At 47.3% G+C, this 25,016-nt stretch overlaps 1 protein-coding gene across 4 annotated transcripts in view; it reads left to right on the top strand.

Annotated features, from left to right (window-relative positions):
• LOC144798682 (polycystin-1-like protein 3) overlaps positions 1-25,016 on the top strand; it is a 1,031,816-nt gene that overhangs the window by 754,291 nt on the left and 252,509 nt on the right. For all 4 annotated transcript variants that reach the window (XR_013603613.1, XM_078669668.1, XM_078669669.1 and 1 more), the window contains one exon: positions 7,390-7,523. Coding sequence is in view for 3 of the 4 variants with exons in the window: in XM_078669668.1 (XP_078525794.1) it covers positions 7,390-7,523 (134 nt within the window). In the remaining variant the exon portion in view is untranslated. The remainder of the gene's footprint in view (positions 1-7,389; positions 7,524-25,016) is intronic.

Genomic DNA, 25,016 nt, shown 5'->3' on the forward strand with positions numbered 1-25,016 from the left:
CCTCCCGATGAGGAATCGGATGATTACTTCACCCCCACTCTATCACCTCCAGCACCACAGCATGTGGACTCTCCCCCGGAGATATTGGAGGCTTTAATAATTTAATGAAACTGGCCTGCACAAGAATTCACCTCTCAATTTTGGTCAAGCAGTCCATCTGCTTCCTATATGATTTTAAGGAGCAGACAAAGTCAGTCCAAGCCATCTCCAGTATACATTGTGTATGGGACGAGGGGAATAAAATCATGAGGAACCCGACAATGGTGGCAGCGGACTGCCTCGTATTGATAGGAAATTCAGGGCCCAAGAAGATTCTCCTGCTTGCCTCACAGGACATGCCAAACTGGATTCAGTTATTTTGCAAGCAGCACAACATTGCTTTAAAAAATGTTCCACTCTCATATCTACCCTACCAGACAAAGAGGGCAGGTGTTTAGACAGCATAGGCAATCTCCACCATGTCTGCTATCACGGTTCATGCAGCCAGTTCCCTGGCACTTCTATGTCACTACAATAGGCAGGTGTGGTCTGACATTGGCAACCTCATTGACCTAGTGTCTGAAGACAAAACACTGGAGGCAAGAAAAATCCTACAAGAAGGTGAGCGCACATCAATGGACATAGCCTCCATTGGCTTTTGCCAACTGGCAGGGGCAGAAGTCTTTATAAGGTAAGGCTGGCTCAAGGAAATAACCTTCAGGCCGGAGGTGCAGTCCAAAATCTTGACTAAGGCCTACGATGGGGAAACCCTTTTTGGAAAACACATAGAGGATGCTCTTTTGTCCATCACGACAGACGCAGACACGGCCAGATCCCTCTGCACTCAGTCCAGAAGATGCGCTTTTGAGGGGCACGTGGAGCAATCAACAAAGTCCTGTTCACCTAGAAATGCATGGGCTTCTACCCCTGTTTTTTCCTCAACATACGGAAAACAGTGGACTGGAGACCCATCCTAGACCTCAGGAAGTTAAACTAATTCTTGTGGAAGCAATCCTTTCTTTCGTCACTTTCTCCAACATCTTGCTCCTCCTAAACGAAGGAGACTAAATGACAACTCTGGACTGTTACCAGTTCACAGTCCTCCAATTCGGCCTAAAGTCAGTTCCCCATATCTTCACCAAATGCCTTGTCCCAGTTGCGGCCACTCTCAGAAAGAAAGGTCATCAGGTATTCCCATACCTGGACAACTGGCTGCTAAAAGCTCCAACACTATTGTAAGCGTCCAAATCTGCAAAAGCTTGCCTCACATTGTTTTGCAAACTGTGTCTCACTGTGAATCATCAGAAGTCAACTTCTATTCCAAAACAGAGTATAATGTTACCAGGCTCCAACCTGGATAAAATCCAAAACAAGGCTTTTCTCCTTCAAGACAGACTCTATAGGCTAGAAAATCTGACTATCAAACTCTCCAGAAACAAATCTGTAGCAGTGCATCTTTCTAGTTGCTGCTAGGCATGATATCCGCGGCAATCAATCTAGTTCCTCTTGCACACCTGAACATTAGAACATTATAAGAGGCGTTACAAAACCTGTGGGTCCAGACAGAAGGGTAATTCGAGGACCTGATACACATCACCCCAAGGATTATGGAAACACTAGTGTGGTGGTCTCAGATCTCTAATCTCTCGAAGGGCCTCACTTTTTGCCTTGAATACTCAACTTCGTCCTAAATACGGATGTCTCTCTGGAAGGCCGGGGTAGCCACCTGCAGGACCTGCAAATTTGAGGGAAGTGATCTATGCTCCAGAAGACCATGCATATCCCTACAAGCTTTCCTACCAAGGATAGCAGGATCTTTGGTGCTGGTGTGTACAGACCATACAACCGACATGCATTATGTCAATAAGCAACGGGGCACAAGATCCTTATCGCTCTCTCATGAAGCCCAAGATCTTTGGAGCTGGCTCTCAACTCACAAGATCTCTCTGAAGCCCGAGCATGTAACAAACAATACCTTGGCAGACACACTCAGCAGAGCCAAGGACTGATGTCACAAGTGGGAACTGGATCAGTCGGAGCGGAACAGAATTTTCTCACTATGGGGAAAACCAGCATCGGATTTCTTCACGACAACGAGAACACCAAATGCCAGTTCTACTCCAGTCCGTACCCGCACCCATGGACGTGGAAGAATGCCTTTTTGATCAGATGGTCTAGAATCTATGCATACGCTTTTCCCCCTTCCCTCTCATACTGAAGGTGCTCAACAAGTTGAAATGGACCGCTATCCCCTTGTCCTGATTGCTCCCAAGTGGCCCAGGCAACACTGGTTCATTTAGTTTCTCCTTTTGTTGGAGTCCGATCCCATTTGCCTACAGACAACGCAAGTTCTATTGACAACGAACCAGGGCCAAGTCCTACATCCGGACCCAGTCTCTCTCCGCTTATGGCCATGGCTCCTGAATTCCACGAGTTCTGAGATTTGAAATATTCCTCAGGACTGCAGGGATATTCTTTTGAAAGCAAGAGCGGAAGCCACCATCAAAACATAAAAGCTAAAATGCACAAACACAATTTCCAAACCTGAGCAATGCTAGCATATATAAGTGTCCATATCAATAACCCTCTTTTCCAAATTGTAAAGTTTTGTTTCTTCTTTTATTGTTCCAATTTCAAGATTTCTTCATATTATATCAATTCACAGTTCAATCCAGCCACAGGGTAACCAATCTAAAGATTCTTGCCACAATTCATAGAAAATTCTTCAGCAATTGAAAAGCCAAAAGAGCTTGCCAAAACGTGTTTCATCAGGCACATATGCCAACAGACTTCGTCAGGGCTAAAAACAAACATGAGATAACCTTAAATCATACTTGATACAACCCTTCATTAGGCATGAACAAAATCACATGGCCAGGTTTTAGGGAACTATAAGTAAAGAACTTACAAAGAGGTACTAAGTGAGGGTCAATTACCAAGTGAAGAAATGCAGATGCTCTAGCACAAGATAAAAAGGAGAAATAAGAAAAAAGAGAAAAGCCAACACCTCTGGTGCTACAACACAAAAGTGCAAATACACACAAGCCACACAAGTACGTGAAGGTGAAGTAAAAAAGAATACCCCTAGTAAAACTTCAAGACACCAACACTTCCACTGTTCGTATGTGTAGTAAAGACCAAATAAACTTACCATTGAATTATGTATAAGTTAAAAGACGGCAAAACAATGAATTGAATGGTCCAAAGGCCATACGTCCTAATTAATTCAAATTCCTAAAAAGAGGAAGTGCACAGTATATTAATCACCATTCCAAATTCACCATTAATATATTCTCTAACGAAGCGACATATATTATATTGCTTCAATATCTAAAATTCAACCAAACATTATTACCAGTCTTAGCATCTACAAAGACAGGACAGAAGGCTACTCAACATTTAAACAACTCCTTCCCATCCAGTCAAACAGGAAGAGAATATTATGGTCAAAGAAACACAATTACGTGTCTGTGAAATAATATGACACAAAGCAAACTACACGAATTACATAGTAATCGTATATACAGAAACGGAAATGCAAAGTAAATTTAGCTAAAAGAGAACGTGCATAAGTTATTATTCAAGGGAATGCAGCGTAGATATGTAGAACGAACATAATCAGTAAATAAGCACGTATTCAATATTTAACAGTAAACGAGACACCCTCCTTGCATATCTTAAAACGACATTCACGGAATGAAAATAAATGCAAAGGTATAATAACATAGGCATCAATGGCATATACGCAAAGTTCTATTAAGCAAAAACGGGCCACCCCTCTTGCACATAGTGCAGTGACCCGAAACATTTAAGAAACAGTGAGTTACTTAAAATAGTTCTCTCCTCATGTAGTCCTCTCTCAACTTATGAAACCTCCATTTGAATCCATTCATACAGCGCACCTCAAGTTTCTCACATGGAAGGTAGCTTTGCTGTTGGTACTCGATACAGCTAGAAGAGTAAGTGAGATACAGGCTTTCACAACACATGAGCCCTTCTTACGTTTCAGTGATGATTATGTGGTTCTCAGAACAAATCCGACATTCATTCCCAAGGTTCCTTAGCAGTTCTATCTCAATAAACTGATGATACTATGAACTTTTTTTCCAAATCTGGCATCACCTGCAGAAAGGTCTCTCGATGCACTTGACATTAAAAATTTCTAAAATTCTACTTGCATCGTACTAAACAGCTTTGAAAAACTGATCAACTGTTCGTAAGCTATGGACCAACTTGACAGTGTGCTTCAGTCACAAAAGCAACCATCGAAAGGTAGATTTCCGCAACCATCCAGTGTTGCCACTTCAAAGCTGGAAAACCATTCACAGTGAAGGCAAGGGTGCACTCAACGCGGGCAGTGTTCACTGCGGCTACCCTGTTTGTAGGCATTCCGCTGGAGAAAATATGTCATGCTGCGACGTGGAAGAGCACCCACACATTCATGCAACACTATTTCCTAGAATCGGCACAGCGTAATGATGCAGCCATTAGACAGGCATTGTTACACCATCTGTTACAATAAGGTGAGCCTCTGTTACTATGTGTACTTAGTTATGATTATTTACAGGTACTTCTTTCTATCTATATATATCTATACTAATATAATAAAGAGAGAGCCCAAACCTTTGAGGCGAGTAATCTCAGGAACCACAGCACCAATCACAACACCCAATACAGCGTTGGAAAGGGCCGTTGCACCAGAAGGACATAGGCTATGCAGACGCCCACCATATACATTTAAAAGGTAAAAGAACCGTGCCAGCAAAGTAGTCCCTTGTGGGCGTGTCTGCGTTGTGCTGTGGGCGTGTGCTGGGGGCGTGACAAACGCTGGGGGCGTGTGGTACGTTCCGCCCTTCATGCCGTGTCTCACATCGTGTGCTAATCCCACCCTGCTCCCTTTAAATACCCCTGCACCCCATGATCATAACCCACCCTTACTCCTTAAAATACCCCAACACCCTTAAACACTGACCCATCTTAACCCTATAAATATACCCTGTACCCCAAAACCCAAAACTATCCCTAAACCCTAAAAATACCCCTGTACCCCAAAACCCAAACCTAGCCCTGAACCCTAAAAATACCACTGTACCCCAAAACCACCCCTGAACCCTAAAAGACCCCTGTACCTCAAAACCCAAACCTAGCCCTGAACCCTTAAAATACCCCTGTACCCCAAAACCCAAACCTACCCCTGAACCCTAAAAATACCCCTGTACCCCAAAATCCCAAACCTAGCCCTGAACCCTAAAAATACCCCTGTTCCCCAAAACCCAAACCTAGCCCTGAATCCTTAAAATACCCCTGTACCCCAAAACCCAAACCTACCCCTGAACCCTAAAAATACCCCTATACCCCAAAACCCAAACTTAGCCCTGAACTCTAAAAATACCCCTGTACCCCAAAACCTATACCTATCCCTAAACCCTAAAACTAGCCCTGTATCCCATAACCCAAACCTATATCTGAACCCTTAAAATACCCAAACACCCCCAAACATATACCTCAGTACCCCAAAACATATACCCCTATACCCATACTTACCTTATCCAAACATTTTAAAAAAACATGTTTTTTACCATTCATGCATTTACAACGAATTTAGTTGTAAATGTATGCGTGGTAAAAGCATATAAAATGTAATGCCATGCGTTATAATGGCATTGCGGAGTCATGGTACTTTCATAATGAAAGTATGCGGAGTGATGGTATGCGGAAAGAAAGTTGCGGAATAATGGGTGTTTACCCTCCCCCAATAAGTACATTGGTGGCACGGCGGCCCACATCTCCAGCAACATACTCATATTTTTTCACCACCCATTTGAAAAATGCACAGGTCTCTCTCATTGATGGCCAACACCAACATACACTTTTAGACACACCTCCCGCCACAAGTTCTAGAATTGCGAACTTTAGAGCTGGGGAGCTACGTTCGAATCTCGGGATCAGCTCAACATCCTGGTATTCCAGGCAAATCGCTTTGTCTCCCCGTGCCTACCACAAATGAATGTGTTCTTCTGTAATGTAAATTGTGCTCAAGCCATGTTGTCGAGTTCGCGTTATATAATATTGCAAGGAAAAATAAAGTGAGGAAACTCGAGTTCACACACTACCGAACGCACACTCTTAAGTGCATCACCAGTGCACTGTGAATCGGAGCGTTTCACAGGCCTGTCACAGATAAGAAATGCTATCAAAACGAAATCCTACAAAACAATATACTACTGGCCGGCAGCAATTCATACCCGGACAACGTCGGGAGGGGCTGCTAGTAGATATATATATGTGTGTGTGTGTATATATATATATATATATATATATATATATATATATATATATATATATATATGCATATATATTGTCATAAACAGCGTGTTTATTCTATCACATATAGGGTGTTTATGTATTTACATATTAGACAGTTACCCACCTTCTTCAACTAGAACTTATCTTACAAAAGGTTTAACTACAATAACTGCTAGCTTTTTTGATTCAAGCATGTGAATCTATGAACTATCCAATACTGGAGAAGAAAATGAGTTACTATAGCCTTATAGCCCGCCGTAGAGGGCTATACCGGCTATTAAAGGCCCTCTCCAGCGTTAAAGGCCCTGAGCCGAAGGCGAGGGCCTTTAACAAGGGAGAGGGACTTTAATAGCGGTATAGCCCATCTACGAAGGGCTATAAGGCTATTAGAACATTCTGTCACTAGAGGACAGAATGTTCTAACAAAAAAAACAAAGCCTTTTGGAAGCGTGAGGGGATTGGAATCCCCTCAGGCTCCCTGAAGCCTTTGTTCACAGCCAGAGCTGTGAACAAAGAAACATTGGAATGTTGGAGCTCCAGGCTTATACCAGCCATTATAAGCCCAGAGCACTCCATTGTTTTCAATGGAGCTCCCAACATTCCAATGTTCTAATACTGGAGAACTGCAGTTACAGGTAAGTAACTCCTTTTCTTATCATGGACTGCATTTACTACAATGCATTTGGGCTAATTTTGTGCTGGTATGCCAGGCAGTGTGCTCCCTCCTCCTTTTGTGATTGGCTCAGTACAATAGCACATATGGTTTTGATCTGTGACAGTTGTAGTTTATTAACTGTGAACTGCAGCCTCACAGGTGATCCAGTCTGTCAGACAGTTGGGAGAGCTGATGTGAAATACCGTTTCCCAAACCTACTGACAATATAGCTGATAGAATTGAGACATAGTCCTGCTATCCTGTATCAAAATCTTATGATATCTCAATCGCCCCTTCCTGGAATAGTGTTTCCGTCCAAAGATGGTTCTCTTATTGAAATGACTGAATATAAATCTTTTTCTGTCTCATCTACCTGTGTGCCTCTCTGCTTTATTAATAAATCTCTGTTACTCCCATCTCTTGCCTCCCTCCCTTTTGTTCTTTTCCAGTGTCCTCAGCTATCTTAAAAAGAGCGCCTGGCTGGATCGCCTTAGCAAGGCAGTCTTCGTGGAGTTTAGCGTTTATAACGCCAACGCTAACCTCTTCTGCGTCACTACATTAATCCTAGAGACAAATGGCATTGGTAAGTGTGTTGCCAACAACAAAGCCCATCCTACTTGGCACACGTTGCGGTGCAGGGGGGTGGGGGGGGAAGGTTACATCAGTGGGCCCCCAATGATCACAAAGCTATTGAATGCCTGTGAGATGTGGAAGATCCAGGGCCCTCGCGTCACATTTTTCAGGAGGGGCCCATCATTTTGTATTACGCCACCATACTCTCTCGTAAATATCTGTCTCTTCTCCAGAGTTTTTCTCAAAGAGCCCTGCATTTGTAATACTACATGCCTGTGCAATAGTCCCCTTTGTTCTGTGTTGAGCGTCCAGTCTCCACTTTTATTTGTGTGTTCATTTCAGGGGAAGTTTGTCCATAGGAACGTGTGAGTGTTGACCCCCTAACCACCCCACGGCATCACAGCAGTTCATTGGGCCCACCTGAGGCTGTGTCATCTGAACTGCACCTGTCAGATTGGCTGGTGTTTTCACTGTTGCCAGCCTGACATGCGCAGTTCTGGCTTCTGCAATCAACAGCTGAAAGGCAGCTGAGACGCAGAGGCACAGCCCTTAGGTCTCTGACGGAACGCTGTGTCCGCCTGCTCCAGCCAATCCTAGCACTGCTCTTATGCTGTTTAGCATTGTAAGCAGCAAGATAGCAGTGATTGGATTGGCTTGGATGCTATTATCAAGCAAGCAGCGCAAGGCAGGAGGAATTTTGGGTGTATCTGCAGCTGGGCCAAATGTGTGCTGCAGAAGATCATCAAAGGTAAGTTTATTTTTAAAAGGGTTTGATGTCATTTTTGATGTGCCCCACCATTTTTTAGGTCTCACCTTGGCAGCGCGTGCGCTGCATGCGCTGTCTCAGCGAGACTTAAAGTAATCTATATTGACTTCAACTCCGTCTAATTTCTCCTGCCCTTCGTGATTGGTTTAAGTTTGGCATTGCTGTTGGTTTCTTGATTTCTGTTGGCTGTTGGCCCTATGGTAATTTCCATGTAGTCCTAAGGCAGCGGCGCCTAACTACAGTTTTGCTCCTCTCGCACTTAACCGCATGCGCGCTAGCGGTTTTCCCGCTGCGCGCTGCGTTTTTTGAAAAGCCACGTTACATGACGAGCTCAGCTCGTCATCAGCGTGCGAGCGCCGTAACTCATGACGAGCTGAGCTCGTCATGAGCGCCGAAGGGGTTAATTGCATGCAGTGTGCCATCTGGTTGGGGGCATGGCCCCCCTCCTCTCCCTCGTTATATTTGGCCTCACAATGGTGGCTTCTCTTGCGATCGGCAGGGATCTTTATCTGTTTGCAGCAGAGTGGTTTGCCCCAGTATTGGAACCTTCATAGATTCCCATGCTTTTCTATCATTCCCTGTCGTCGGAATGGGAGTCCTACCGAGACTCCCATTCCGACGACGGGGAATGATACAAAAGCATGGGAATCTATGAAAGTTACCAATACAGGGGAACCAAAGTTACAGGTAAGTAACTTGATTTCTTCGTCTGCCTGCTCAGATGTTTTGCCCAGAGCCTGCAAGCCGTGTCTCAGCCCAATCCGTCTTGCGCCTCAAGGCTAAGCCCCAGCAGGCAGGCTAAGCCCCAGCAGGTAGGCCAGACGCCGCGCGGTACCGGCAACCACAACCTGGCACCCTCCTGCAGTCCCCTTCGCAGCGTCAGCACAGCTCACCAGTCTCAGGCTCCCGATCGTCGATCTCAGCCACCGACGGCGACACTATATTATTAAGAGCTGCCTATTTATAACCTCGTACCATTTAACCATTTTGCAATACTATCTCTTTTCCCTTTAATGTTCATTTGATGGTTAATTTCACCGGTAGGATGTTCTACTCATCGGCACTTTTTAGGCGGCTTTAATCACTGCTGCCTGACACCTTCCTGGGTCTGTCCCTCACGCTCTGAATATATTAATACTTGCCTTGCAGGCGGCCCCAATTTAGGCTGACCAACCGTCCGTAAATTTCACAGACAGTCCGTAGTTGGGACCTCACGTCCGTTGTCCGTGAGGATCCCTTTTACGGACGCCTTTTGTCCATAATTTTGGCCATCACAGGGAGCAGCACTGCTCCCCTTTGAGAGGCCTCACCTTCGTGATGGGGGCGCCTCGTATTTTCAATATTATTTTTAACAAAGCCATGGTTGCTGCTTTTTTATTTCAAGCAACTAACAACCATTGACAAAGCCAATAGTCCTGGTTTTTGTTGGTGTAATGATACTTGCTGTATTATATATATATATCTGGATGCAATGACATAAACAACATAATACCAGTCGGGCGGAACACTATGCTAACACTGATTTTTAGCCTAGGTGTTTTAAACTACGCCCTTAATTACATCGAACACCCCCTTTGAAGAGACCCCCCAGTTTTTTTACACCACTTAAAGCCCTGGAAACAACACCACGTCACAGTCACCTCACATCCTGGCACTGTGCATCATGCATGACTCATGACTTCTACGTTTTCAGATTGCCTATGTGCAGGGGCATAGTGAACTTTCTCCCACCCCACGATTTAGGAACTACAGCAAGGTGACGTTCTTGATGGGCCTCTTCTGTCTGCAACTCTGCAGACAAAGGCTCAGCTCATAATGTGAAAAGGTGGGTGAGTAAATAAGTGAAGGAATGTGTGAATGGCTGGATGAATTACTGAAAGGATGAATGGATGAATGAAAGGGTGAATGGATAGATAAAAGAAAGGATGAATGGGTGAGTGAAAGTATGTATGAGGGAAAAGGTAAATAGATGGATGTATGGGTGAAAGGGTAGATGGATAGCTAAAAGGGTGGATGGGTGTATGAAAGGATGGCTGGATGAGTGAAAGCTTAGATGATGGGCAAGTGAATGGGTGGATAGATGAGTGAAAGGATGGATGGAATTGATAAGTGAAAGGGTGAATGGATGGATGGATGAGTGAAAGGGGGTAGATGGACAAAAGGATGAATAGATGAGCGAAGAAGTGAAAGGGTGGATATATGAGAGAACGGATGGATGGATGAGTGAAAGGATGGATGAGTAATCAGATCAATGGATGGAATTAATGAATGGATGAGGAGATGGATGGGTGGATGATGGATGGATGGATAAGTGAAGGGGGGATGGAGAGAGAAAGGGAGGATGAATGACTGAATGGGAGGATGAATGACTGAAAGGGTGAATGGGTGGAAGAATAAGTGACTGGGTGGATGGATGAGTAAGTGAATGAATGAATGGATGGATGGGTGAAAGGGTAAATGGCTGGATGGATGAGTGAATAGATGGATGGGTGGAAGAGTGGATGGATGACTGTACGGATGGATGGGGTGAAAGTGTGGGTAGATGAATAATGGATGGATGAGTGAAAGGGTGGATGGAGGGATGGATGAGTGAAATGATGGATGGAAAGATATATTGTGGATAGGTTTGCAAATGGTTGAATATGCTTGGATATAAATGGGCACATAGATGAAGGACAGAATGAATGGTGATAGACTGAATAATAGATAAAAGAATGATTACACCTTGTAGCACCCATTATCTTAAGTAACATTTCCTATACATTGACTTTCACGTTAATATGAGTCATTGTCTCCATATAATGTGTGTGATGTAACGCACTCCGACACCCTGCCCTACATAATTGGGAGGAGTAACACTATAAGAGAAATTAAATACACATGAGAGACGGTCTATGTGAAGATGAGGGGCACCATTGAAGGGTGGTAGCAAGGCAGGACTGGCCGGACCGGGCATTGGGTGTTTCCCTGGGAGGCTGGAAAGGGGGGGGTGAGCGGTTATGTTACTGGGGGCTGGCACTGCAAAGTTCCTTGTATATCCGGTAGTTTTCAATCAACAATAAAAGCGGCCTCACTTATATTCAGGTGTGGTTCACCATTGTCTGGTGACTAATGTACCTGCTGGAGCGAGATGTGAATTTTGAATCGTCTAAGGCAGCAAGCTGCGGCCATACTGAAAAACCGTGAAGTGCACGATTGTCTCAACCTAATATAAACCTATTTTGACTTTTACTTAGATGGTTGTCTATTTACTTACTTATATACTATTGCGCAACCACCTCTGACGTGTCTGTGAAACGTACCTTTTTTGTCCTGAATTTTGACCTTTTGTCCTGAATTTTGACCCTTTGTCCTGAATTTTTACACTTACCGTCCTGAATTTGCACCTATGCCAGTTGGTCACCCTTGCCCCAATTACATTTGCCTGACACCGTACTGGGTCTGCCCCTCACGCGCTGAATATATGAATACTTGCTTTTTTTTTACCCCAGACCACAGGAGCACACGTCTGACTCTGCGCTTTTACATATGTCCCATCTTTTCGTTCTCTATTAGGCGTTTTCAATACCGTGGTGTTTAAGCCTAATTTGTCCCGTACATACAGTTGATCTGTTTATTTTGGGTTTTTACCCTAGATCATACGAGCGCTCGCCATATACGTTGATGGCTCGGCTCGTGTTATGGCTCTTAGAGCCACGCTTCGGCTCATCTCTCCCTCATCTCTGGCTAATAATTTGGTAGCTTATCCACCTCTAGTGCACACCTGTGGGTTGATGCCGTCTTGGTTGGGGTGGACTTTTTACAGCATTAACACGACTAACAATATGCAGTGCCTGGGGTTCCTGGGGTTATTACTCATGCGTAAACTGTATCGCATGCTTTCTCTGGCAAGCAGACACTGAAATCTACCAGACTCTTTTAAATGACAATGAAAATGGACTGTATGTGAGTTTTTAGGACATGAGAACTGAGTAACTGCTCCTTGATTTATAACGTGGCCACATTTGCATGTCTTTCCTCTATCGCAGGTGTTGTCTAGTGTCATTTGTTTATGTGCCTACATTTCTAATTATCACCTAAGATCAGGGCTACCTGAATCCTCCAAGGAGCAACAAACGAGATTGCCTGTGGTTTGCTCGTCCGTTGCTCCTCTGTACATCATTTACCATAGTTGTCTGAATCATGCGCATTCCTGCAGTGGCGCTGGAGGCACCCCCATAAATCCTTGATGGAGTTCAGATTGGTTAATAACAATGCAGAGGCAAATATGTATAAGTATAGAAGCGTTGGTTATGTGTAAAAATACAGACTGCCTCACAACAGGCATCTTTGCTTGACAACAGGCTAATTATGTTAAAACGAAGAGCAGTGTTTACCATTTTATCGTATTGCATGTAAGTGCGTTTTGTAACTAGTGGCACTTCCTGGGGCACAGGTGCAAGGAGTAGCCTGCAGTATTCCACAGATGTCCTAACACATACACAAATAAAGATGTGGTTTCTTCACAAAGAAAAGTACGCATATCTCAAAATATATCAGCAGGTTGAAAAGTACATTCAAGTCATGTAACGTTGCTGGCCAGCACCCCCACTTTAAACATTCTTCCAGCACCTCTGCGTGCCTCTGGATCGTCCCTCTTTCACTCCTGCGCCGACTCTTCAAATCTATGGATGTGGCTAACTGCATGTAGTGCACACCTATGGGGTTCCCTCTGCCAGTCCAAAGAGGACTCCTCGGATGTTAACTGTGGAAGAGGTGTGGCGCTGCGGCTAGGGCGACTGACTCCGGAATCTGGGGATCACGGTTCGAACACCGGCGGCAGATTAGTCCAGCACCATGTGACTCTGGGCATTAGCTTGCTTAATCTCCCCGACGGCCCCCAGCGCCTAGAGACCCTTACGGGTGATTGTGCGCTTTTCAAATGTGGATTATTATTACCCAGTGCATACCTGCTGGTTGGCATCTTTTGCTTCTGGATGGATATCAAGAGCATTACCGTGGCTATATGTAGACCTATGCATTCTTGGGGGTTCTCCTTTGCCGCTCAAGCAAAACATTTGTCCTGGCTAGGTTGGTAATCGAGTGCAGCAATTCTTCCACTGCGTCATTCCACTCTTCATGCATCATCAACTAAATTATCGAAGCAACAAACAAGCGTGTCATCCACTACTCATCACACATGCTACTAAAAACCCTACTTGGACCACACTCTTGCTCTTCCAACCAGGCACAGCTATAAATGAATATAAAGTGCACGTGCTCTTTCCACACTCATCTTTCCTCCACTACTTGCTTTGGTACTGCTACTTGAGTCAGAGTAAGACACCACTGATAAAACAAGCACTTGCAATGCAATAGGTCTCGCATTTACGCGAGTTTGAGCTATTGACATTACAAATAACATGCCTTTTATTTCTGTTTTCGTTTTTAAAACATAAATAAAAGGCATTGTCATTTACATTGCCAATAGCTTAAACTCGTGGAAATGCGAGACCTATTGCATTGCAAATGCTTGTTAAACATAGCAGCCTCCACTGGCACATTTAAGTGTAGTGGTTATCCGCCCCCTCCTATGTACTAGACATGCGCAGCAGTACTGTAACTTCTCGCAGAGGTGAGGTCAGCTGTCTGAAACGTTTGCATGGGATCGCAACTCCTAGTGCCCGTGTACCTGAATACAACAGCATAATCCAGATTTATTGTACCTACATTTTTTTCTCCTGGTGACAACACATCTCAATGACCACTAACTCAGTATATATTGAGACTCCTACTTTCTTCTCACATTACTGTTTTGATGTGAACTTTACTGCTGATATTTTATATTGACATGCATGCAATATGATGATGTAATCTGTAAAATGCCAATAAATACATATTTCCCCCAAAAATTAACTATAAACATACATTTCTATTTTATGTTTATTTTGTATATTTAATTTAGTGTTGGATAAAAATTATTTTTATATGTTTTTTAATATTTAAATTAGGTTGCATATATTTTTGGTAATTTTTCATTTACTTTTCTGGTAATATTTTAGATTAAGGCCCTAATTACGATGTCGATTGGAGTTCCCTCCGACCGACATCGCACCAGATTGGGAAACAACCAACCTCAGGTCTTAAGATCCGACCCCGTAATAGGGATGCGACCTCAAAACTTCAATTTTTCAATGGGAGCTTTTGCGGCGGGTCGAAACCGCCCGCAGCACAAGCTCCCATTGAAAAATGGAAGTTTTGAAACATCCCTGCACTGATCTACACACACCTGTGCTAGGGACTGTTATTGAATACTGTGCATAGCATATCCTGTGCTGCACACACCCAAGCTAGGGACTGTTATGGAATAATGCGTATGTGATCCTGTGCTGCACACACCCATGCTTGGGACTGTTGTGGAGTACTGCGGAGGAGATAATGCGCTTCACACACCCATGCTAGGGACTGTTATGGAATACTGCGTTTGGATCCTGTGCTGTACTCACCCATGCTAGGGACTGATATGGAATACTGCGAAGGAGATCCTGCGCTGCACCGACCCATGCTAGGGACTGTTATGGAATACTGCGAAGGAGATCCTGTGCTGCACACACCCATGCTAGGGACTGATATGGAATACTGTGCGTATGTGATCCTGTACTGCACTCACCCATGCTAGGGACTGATATGGAATACTGTGCGTATGTGATCCTGTACTGCACTCACCCATGCTAGGGACTGATATGGAATACTGCAAAGGAGATCCTGCGCTGTCCCGACCCATGCTAGGGACTGTTATGGTATACTGCAAAGGAAATCTTGCGCTGCACACACCCATGCTAGGGACTGATATGGAATACTGTGTAGGAAATCCTGTGCAGCACACACCCAAGCTGGGGACTGTTATGGAAAACTGCATAGGGGATCCTGCGCAGCACACACCCAAGCTTGGGACTGTTATGGAATCCTGCGAAGGAGATCCTGCGCTGCACACATCCATGCTAGGGACTGATATGGAATACTGTGCGTAGGAGATCCTGCACTGCACATAGCCATGCTAGGGACTGATATGGAATACTGCTGAGGAGATCCTGCGCTGCACACAACCATCCCTGGGACTGTTATGGAATACTGCGTATGTGATCCTGTGCTGCACACACCCATGCTAGGGACTGTTATGGATTACTGCGGAGGATATCCTGCGCTGCACACACCCATGCTAGGGACTATTATGGAATACTGCGTATGTGATCCTGTGTTGTACTCACCCATGCTAGGGACTGATATGGAATACTGCGAAGGAGATCCTGCGCTGCACCGACCCATGCTAGGGACTGTTATGGAATACTGCGAAGGAGATCCTGCGCTGCACACACCCATGCTAGGGACTGATATGGAATACTGTGCGTATGTGATCCTGTACTGCACTCACCCATGCTAGGGACTGATATGGAATACTGCAAAGGAGATCCTGCGCTGCACCGACCCATGCTAGGGACTGTTATGGTATACTGCGAAGGAGATCCTGCGATGCACACACCCATGCTAGGGACAGATATGGAATACTGCGTAGGAAATCATGTGCAGCACACACCCAAGCTGGGGACTGTTATGGAATCCTGCAAAGGAGATCCTGCGCTGCACACATCCATGCTAGGGACTGATATGGAATACTGTGCGTAGGAGATCCTGCGCTGCACACAGCCATGCTAGGGACTGATATGGAATACTACTGAGGAGATCCTGCGCTGCACACAACCATGCTTGGGACTGTTATGGAATACTGCGTATGTGATCCTGTGCTGCACACACCCATGCTAGGGAGTGTTATGGAATACTGCAAATGTGATCCTGCGCTGCACACACCCATGCTAGGGACTGATATGGAATACCGCGGAGGAGATCCTGCGCTGCACACACCCATGCTAGGGACTGTTATGGAATACTGCGTATGTGATCCTGTGCTGCACTCACCCATGCTAGGGACTGATATGGAATACTGCGAAGGAGATCATGCGCTGCACCGACCCATGCTAGGGACTGTTATGGAATACTGCGAAGGAGATCCTGCGCTGCACACACCCATGCTAGGGACTGATATGGAATACTGTGCGTATGTGATCCTGTACTGCACTCACCCATGCTAGGGACTGATATGGAATACTGCAAAGGAGATCCTGCGCTTCACCGACCCATGCTAGGGACTGTTATGGTATACTGCGAAGGAGATCCTGCGCTGCACACACCCATGCTAGGGACTGATATGGAATACTGCGTAGGAGATCCTGCGCTGCACACACCCATGCTAGGGACTGATATGGAATACTGCTGAGGAGATCCTGCGCTGCACACACCCATGCTAGGGACTGTTATGGAATACTACGAAGGAGATCCTGCGCTGCACACACCCATGCTTGGCACTGTTATGTAATACTGCGAATGAGATCCTGCGCTGCGCACACCCGTGCTAGGGACTGATATGTAACACTGTGAGTAGGAGATCCTGCACTGCACACACACATGCTAGGGACTGATATGGAATACTGCGGAGGAGATCCTGCGCTGCACACACCCAGGCTAGGGACTGATATGAAATACTGCGGAGGAGATCCTGCGCTGCACACACCCATGCTAGGGACTGATATGGAATACTGTGCGTAGGAGATCATGCGCTGTACGCACCCATGCTAGGGACTGATATGGAATACTGCTGAGGAGATCCTGCGCTGCACACAACCATGCTTGGGACTGATATGGAATACTGTGCGTATGTGATCCTGTACTGCACTCATCCATGCTAGGGACTGATATGGAATACTGCAAAGGAGATCCTGCGCTGCACCGACCCATGCTAGGGACTGTTATGGTATACTGCGAAGGAGATCCTGCGCTGCACACACCCATGCTAGGGACTGATATGGAATACTGCGTAGGAAATCCTGTGCAGCACACACCCAAGCTGGGGACTGTTATGGAATACTGCATAGGGGATCCTGCGCAGCACACACCCAAGCTTGGGACTGTTATGGAATCCTGCGAAGGAGATCCTGCGCTGCACACATCCATGCTAGGGACTGATATGGAATACTGTGCGTAGGAGATCCTGCGCTGCACACAGCCATGCTAGGGACTGATATGGAATACTGCTGAGGAGATCCTGCGCTGCACACACCCATGCTAGGGACTGTTATGGAATACTACGAAGGAGATCCTGCGCTGCACACACCCATGCTAGGGACTGATATGGAATACTGTGCGTAGGAGATCCTGCGCTGCACACACCCATGCTTGAGACTGTTATGGAATACTGTGAACGAGATCCTGCGCTGCACACACCCATGCCAGGGACTGATATGGAATACTGTGCGTAGGAGATCCTGCGCTGCTCATACCCATGCTAGGGACTGATATGGAATACTGTGCGTAGGAGATCCTTCGCCACACAGCCATGCTAGGGACTGATATGGGATGCTGCTTCGTAGATCCTGGTCTGCACATACCCAAGCTGGGGACTGTTATAGAATACTGCATAGGAGATCCTGCGCTGGACCCACCTATACTTGGCACTGTTATGTAATACTGCGAATGAGATCCTGCGCCGCGCTCACCCGTGCTAGGGACTGATATGTAACACTGTGAGTAGGAGATCCTGCACTGCACACACACATGCTAGGGACTGATATGGAATACTGCGGAGGAGATCCTGCGCTGCACACACCCATGCTAGGGACTGATATGAAATACTGCGGAGGAGATCCTGCGCTGCACACACCCATGCTAGGGACTGATATGGAATACTGTGCGTAGGAAATCCTGCGCTGTACGCACCCATGCTAGGGACTGATATGGAATACTGATGAGGAGATCCTGCGCTGCACACAACCATGCTTGGGACTGTTATGGAATACTGCGTATGTGATCCTGTGCTGCACACACCCATGCTAGGGACTGTTATGGAATACTGCGTATGTGATCCTGTGCTGCACACAACCATGCCCTGGGACTGTTATGGAGTACTGCGTCGGAGATTCTGTGCTGCACACACCCATGCTAGGGAGTGTTATGGAATACTGCAAATGTGATCCCGCGCTGCACACACCCATGCTAGGGACTGATATGGAATACTGCGAAGGAGATCCTGCGCTGCACCGACCCATGCTAGGGACTGTTATGGAATACTGAGAAGGAGATCCTGCGCTGCACACACCCATGCTAGGGACTGATATGGAATACTGTGCGTATGTGATCATGTACTGCACTCACCCATGCTAGGGACTGATATAGAATACTGCAAAGGAGAACCTGCGCTGCACCGACCCATGCTAGGGACTGTTATGGTATACTGCGAAGGAGATCCTGCGCTGCACACACCCATGCTAGGGACTGATATGGAATACTGTGTAGGAAATCCTGTGCAGCACACACCCAAGCTGGGGACTGTTATGGAATACTGCATAGGGGATCCTGCGCAGCACACACCCAAGCTTGGGACTGTTATGGAATCCTGCGAAGGAGATCCTGCGCTGCACACATCCATGCTAGGGACTGATATGGAATACTGTGCGTAGGAGATCCTGCGCTGCACACAGCCATGCTAGGGACTGATATGGAATACTGCTGAGGAGATCCTGCGCTGCACACACCCATGCTAGGGACTGTTATGGAATACTACGAAGGAGATCCTGCGCTGCACACACCCATGCTAGGGACTGATATGGAATACTGTCCGTAGGAGATCCTGCGCTGCACACACCCATGCTTGGGACTGTTATGGAATACTGTGAACGAGATCCTGCGCTGCACACACCCATGCCAGGGACTGATATGGAATACTGTGCGTAGGAGATCCTGCGCTGCTCACACCCATGCTAGGGACTGATATGGAATACTGTGCATAGGAGATCCTTCGCCACACACCCATGCTAGGGACTGATATGGGATACTGCTTCGTAGATCCTGGTCTGCACATACCCAAGCTGGGGACTGTTATGGAATACTGCGTAGGAGATCCTGCGCTGGACCCACCTATGCTTGGCACTGTTATGTAATACTGCGAATGAGATCATGCGCTGCGCACACCCGTGCTAGGGACTGATATGGAATACTGTGGAGGAGATCCTGCGCTGCACACACCCATGCTAGGGACTGATATGGAATACTACGGAGGAGATCCTGCTCTGCACACACCCATGCTAGGGACTGATATGGAATACTGCGGAGGAGATCCTGCGCTGCACACACCCATGCTAGGGACTGATATGGAATACTGCGTAGGAGATCCTGTGCAGCACACACCCATGCTAGGGAATGATATGGAATACTGCGGAGGAGATCCTGCGCTGCACACACCCATGCTAGGGACTAATATGGAATACTGCGGAGGAGATACTGCGCTGCACACACCCATGCTAGGGACTGATATGGAATACTGCAGAAGAGATTCTGCGCTGCACATACCCAAGTTAGGGAGTGTTGTGAAATACTGTGCATAGGAGATCCTGTGCTGCACACAACCAAGCTTAGGACTGATATGGAATACTGCGTAGGAGATCCTGCGCTGTACACACCCATGCTAGGGACTGATAAGGAATACTGCGGAGGAGATCCTGCACTGCACACACCCATGCTAGGGACTGATATTGAATACTGCGGAGGAGATCCTGCGCTGCACACGCCCATGCTAGGGACTGATATGGAATACTGCGGAGGAGATTCTGCGCTGCACACACCCATGCTAGGGACTGATATGGAATACTGCGTAGGAGATCCTGTGCAGCACACACCCATGCTAGGGACTGTTATGGAATACTGCGGAGGAGATCCTGCTCTGCACACACCCATGCTAGGGACTAATATGGAATACTGCGGAGGAGATACTGCGCTGCACACACCCATGCTAGGGACTGATATGGAATACTGCGGAGGAGATCCTTTGCTGCACACACCCATGCTAGGGACTGATATGAAAAAAACTGCGTAGGAGATCCTGCGCTACACCCACCCATGCTAGGGAGTGTAATGGAATACTGCAGAAGAGATTCTGCGCTGCACATACCCAAGCTAGGGAGTGTTATGAAATACTGTGCATAGGAGATCCTGCGCTGCACACACCCAAGCTTAGGACTGATATGGAATACTGCGGAGGAGATCCTGCGCTGCACACACCCATGCTAGGGACTGATATGGAATACTGCGGAGGAGATCCTGCGCTGCACACACCCATGCTAGGGACTGATATGGAATACTGCGGAGGAGATCCTGCGCTGCACACACCCATGCTAGGGACTGATATGGAATACTGCGTAGGAGATCCTGCGCTGCACACACCCATGCTAGGGACTAATATGGAATACTGCGGAGGAGATACTGCGCTGCACACACCCATGCTAGGGACTGATATGGAATACTGCGGAGGAGATCCTTTGCTGCACACACCCATGCTAGGGACTGATATGAAAAATAACTGCGTAGGAGATCCTGCGCTATACACACCCATGCTAGGGAGTGTAATGGAATACTGCAGAAGAGATTCTGCACTGCACATACCCAAGCTAGGGAGTGTTATGAAATACTGTGCATAGGAGATCCTGTGCTGCACACAACCAAGCTTAGGACTGATATGGAATACTGCGTAGGAGATCCTGCGCTGCACACACCCATGCTAGGGACTGATATGGAATACAGTGCGTAAAAGATCCTGCGCTGCACACACCCATGCTAGGGACTGATATGGAATACTGTGCGTAGGAGATCCTTCGCCACACACCCATGCTAGGGACTGATATGGGATACTACTTCGTAGATCCTGGTCTGCACATACCCAAGCGGGGGACTGTTATGGAATACTGCGTAGGAGATCCTGCGCTGGACCCACCTATGCTTGGCACTGTTATGTAATACTGCAAATGAGATCCTGTGCTGCACACACCCATGCTAGGGACTGATATGGAATACAGTGCATAAAAGATCCTGCGCTGCACACACCCATGCTAGGGACTGATATGGAATACTGTGCGTAGGAGATCCTTCGCCACACACCCGTGCTAGGGACTGATATGGAATACTGTGAGTAGGAGATCCTGCGCTGCACACACACATGCTAGGGACTGATATGGAATACTGCGGAGGAGATCCTGCGCTGCACACACACATGCTAGGGACTGATATGGAATACTGCGGAGGAGATCCTGCGCTGCACACACCCATGCTAGGGACTGTTATGGTATACTGTGAAGGAGATCCCTTGCTGCACACACCCATGCTAGGGACTGATATAAAAAAACTGCGTAGGAGATCCTGCACCACACACACCCATGCTAGGGAGTGTAATGGAATACTGCAGAAGAGATTCTGCGCTGCACATACCCAAGCTAGGGAGTGTTATGAAATACTGTGCATAGGAGATCCTGTGCTGCACACACCCAAGCTTAGGACTGATATGGAATACTGCGGAGGAGATCCTGCGCTGCACACACCCATGCTAGTGGCTGTTATGGATTACTGCGGAGGAGATCCTGCGCTGCACACACCCATGCTAGGGACTGTTATGGAATACTGCGGAGGAGATCCTGTGCTGCACACACCCATGCTAGGGACTGATATGGAATACTGCGGAGGAGATTCTGCGCTGCACACACCCATGCTAGGGACTGATATGGAATACTGTGCGTAGGAGATCCTTCGCCACACAGCCATGCTAGGGACTGATATGGGATGCTGCTTCGTAGATCCTGGTCTGCACATACCCAAGCTGGGGACTGTTATAGAATACTGCATAGGAGATCCTGCGCTGGACCCACCTATACTTGGCACTGTTATGTAATACTGCGAATGAGATCCTGCGCCGCGCTCACCCGTGCTAGGGACTGATATGTAACACTGTGAGTAGGAGATCCTGCACTGCACACACACATGCTAGGGACTGATATGGAATACTGCGGAGGAGATCCTGCGCTGCACACACCCATGCTAGGGACTGATATGAAATACTGCGGAGGAGATCCTGCGCTGCACACACCCATGCTAGGGACTGATATGGAATACTGTGCGTAGGAAATCCTGCGCTGTACGCACCCATGCTAGGGACTGATATGGAATACTGCTGAGGAGATCCTGCGCTGCACACAACCATGCTTGGGACTGTTATGGAATACTGCGTATGTGATCCTGTGCTGCACACACCCATGCTAGGGACTGTTATGGAATACTGCGTATGTGATCCTGTGCTGCACACAACCATGCCCTGGGACTGTTATGGAGTACTGCGTCGGAGATTCTGTGCTGCACACACCCATGCTAGGGAGTGTTATGGAATACTGCAAATGTGATCCCGCGCTGCACACACCCATGCTAGGGACTGATATGGAATACTGCGAAGGAGATCCTGCGCTGCACCGACCCATGCTAGGGACTGTTATGGAATACTGAGAAGGAGATCCTGCGCTGCACACACCCATGCTAGGGACTGATATGGAATACTGTGCGTATGTGATCATGTACTGCACTCACCCATGCTAGGGACTGATATAGAATACTGCAAAGGAGAACCTGCGCTGCACCGACCCATGCTAGGGACTGTTATGGTATACTGCGAAGGAGATCCTGCGCTGCACACACCCATGCTAGGGACTGATATGGAATACTGTGTAGGAAATCCTGTGCAGCACACACCCAAGCTGGGGACTGTTATGGAATACTGCATAGGGGATCCTGCGCAGCACACACCCAAGCTTGGGACTGTTATGGAATCCTGCGAAGGAGATCCTGCGCTGCACACATCCATGCTAGGGACTGATATGGAATACTGTGCGTAGGAGATCCTGCGCTGCACACAGCCATGCTAGGGACTGATATGGAATACTGCTGAGGAGATCCTGCGCTGCACACACCCATGCTAGGGACTGTTATGGAATACTACGAAGGAGATCCTGCGCTGCACACACCCATGCTAGGGACTGATATGGAATACTGTCCGTAGGAGATCCTGCGCTGCACACACCCATGCTTGGGACTGTTATGGAATACTGTGAACGAGATCCTGCGCTGCACACACCCATGCCAGGGACTGATATGGAATACTGTGCGTAGGAGATCCTGCGCTGCTCACACCCATGCTAGGGACTGATATGGAATACTGTGCATAGGAGATCCTTCGCCACACACCCATGCTAGGGACTGATATGGGATACTGCTTCGTAGATCCTGGTCTGCACATACCCAAGCTGGGGACTGTTATGGAATACTGCGTAGGAGATCCTGCGCTGGACCCACCTATGCTTGGCACTGTTATGTAATACTGCGAATGAGATCCTGCGCTGCGCACACCCGTGCTAGGGACTGATATGGAATACTGTGGAGGAGATCCTGCGCTGCACACACCCATGCTAGGGACTGATGTGGAATACTACGGAGGAGATCCTGCTCTGCACACACCCATGCTAGGGACTGATATGGAATACTGCGGAGGAGATCCTGCGCTGCACACACCCATGCTAGGGACTGATATGGAATACTGCGTAGGAGATCCTGTGCAGCACACACCCATGCTAGCGAATGATATGGAATACTGCGGAGGAGATCCTGCGCTGCACACACCCATGCTAGGGACTAATATGGAATACTGCGGAGGAGATACTGCGCTGCACACACCCATGCTAGGGACTGATATGGAATACTGCAGAAGAGATTCTGCGCTGCACATACCCAAGCTAGGGAGTGTTGTGAAATACTGTGCATAGGAGATCCTGTGCTGCACACAACCAAGCTTAGGACTGATATGGAATACTGCGTAGGAGATCCTGCGCTGTACACACCCATGCTAGGGACTGATAAGGAATACTGCGGAGGAGATCCTGCACTGCACACACCCATGCTAGGGACTGATATTGAATACTGCGGAGGAGATCCTGCGCTGCACACGCCCATGCTAGGGACTGATATGGAATACTGCGGAGGAGATTCTGCGCTGCACACACCCATGCTAGGGACTGATATGGAATACTGCGTAGGAGATCCTGTGCAGCACACACCCATGCTAGGGACTGTTATGGAATACTGCGGAGGAGATCCTGCTCTGCACACACCCATGCTAGGGACTAATATGGAATACTGCGGAGGAGATACTGCGCTGCACACACCCATGCTAGGGACTGATATGGAATACTGCGGAGGAGATCCTTTGCTGCACACACCCATGCTAGGGACTGATATGAAAAAAACTGCGTAGGAGATCCTGCGCTACACCCACCCATGCTAGGGAGTGTAATGGAATACTGCAGAAGAGATTCTGCGCTGCACATACCCAAGCTAGGGAGTGTTATGAAATACTGTGCATAGGAGATCCTGTGCTGCACACAACCAAGCTTAGGACTGATATGGAATACTGCGTAGGAGATCCTGCGCTGTACACACCCATGCTAGGGACTGATATGGAATACTGCGGAGGAGATCCTGCGCTGCACACACCCATGCTAGGGACTGATATGGAATACTGCGGAGGAGATCCTGCGCTGCACACACCCATGCTAGGGACTGATATGGAATACTGCGGAGGAGATCCTGCGCTGCACACACCCATGCTAGGGACTGATATGGAATACTGCGTAGGAGATCCTGCGCTGCACACACCCATGCTAGGGACTAATATGGAATACTGCGGAGGAGATACTGCGCTGCACACACCCATGCTAGGGACTGATATGGAATACTGCGGAGGAGATCCTTTGCTGCACACACCCATGCTAGGGACTGATATGAAAA

Source organism: Lissotriton helveticus, chromosome 12 (genome assembly GCF_964261635.1).
Source record: "Lissotriton helveticus chromosome 12, aLisHel1.1, whole genome shotgun sequence".
NCBI lineage: Eukaryota > Metazoa > Chordata > Amphibia > Caudata > Salamandridae > Lissotriton > Lissotriton helveticus.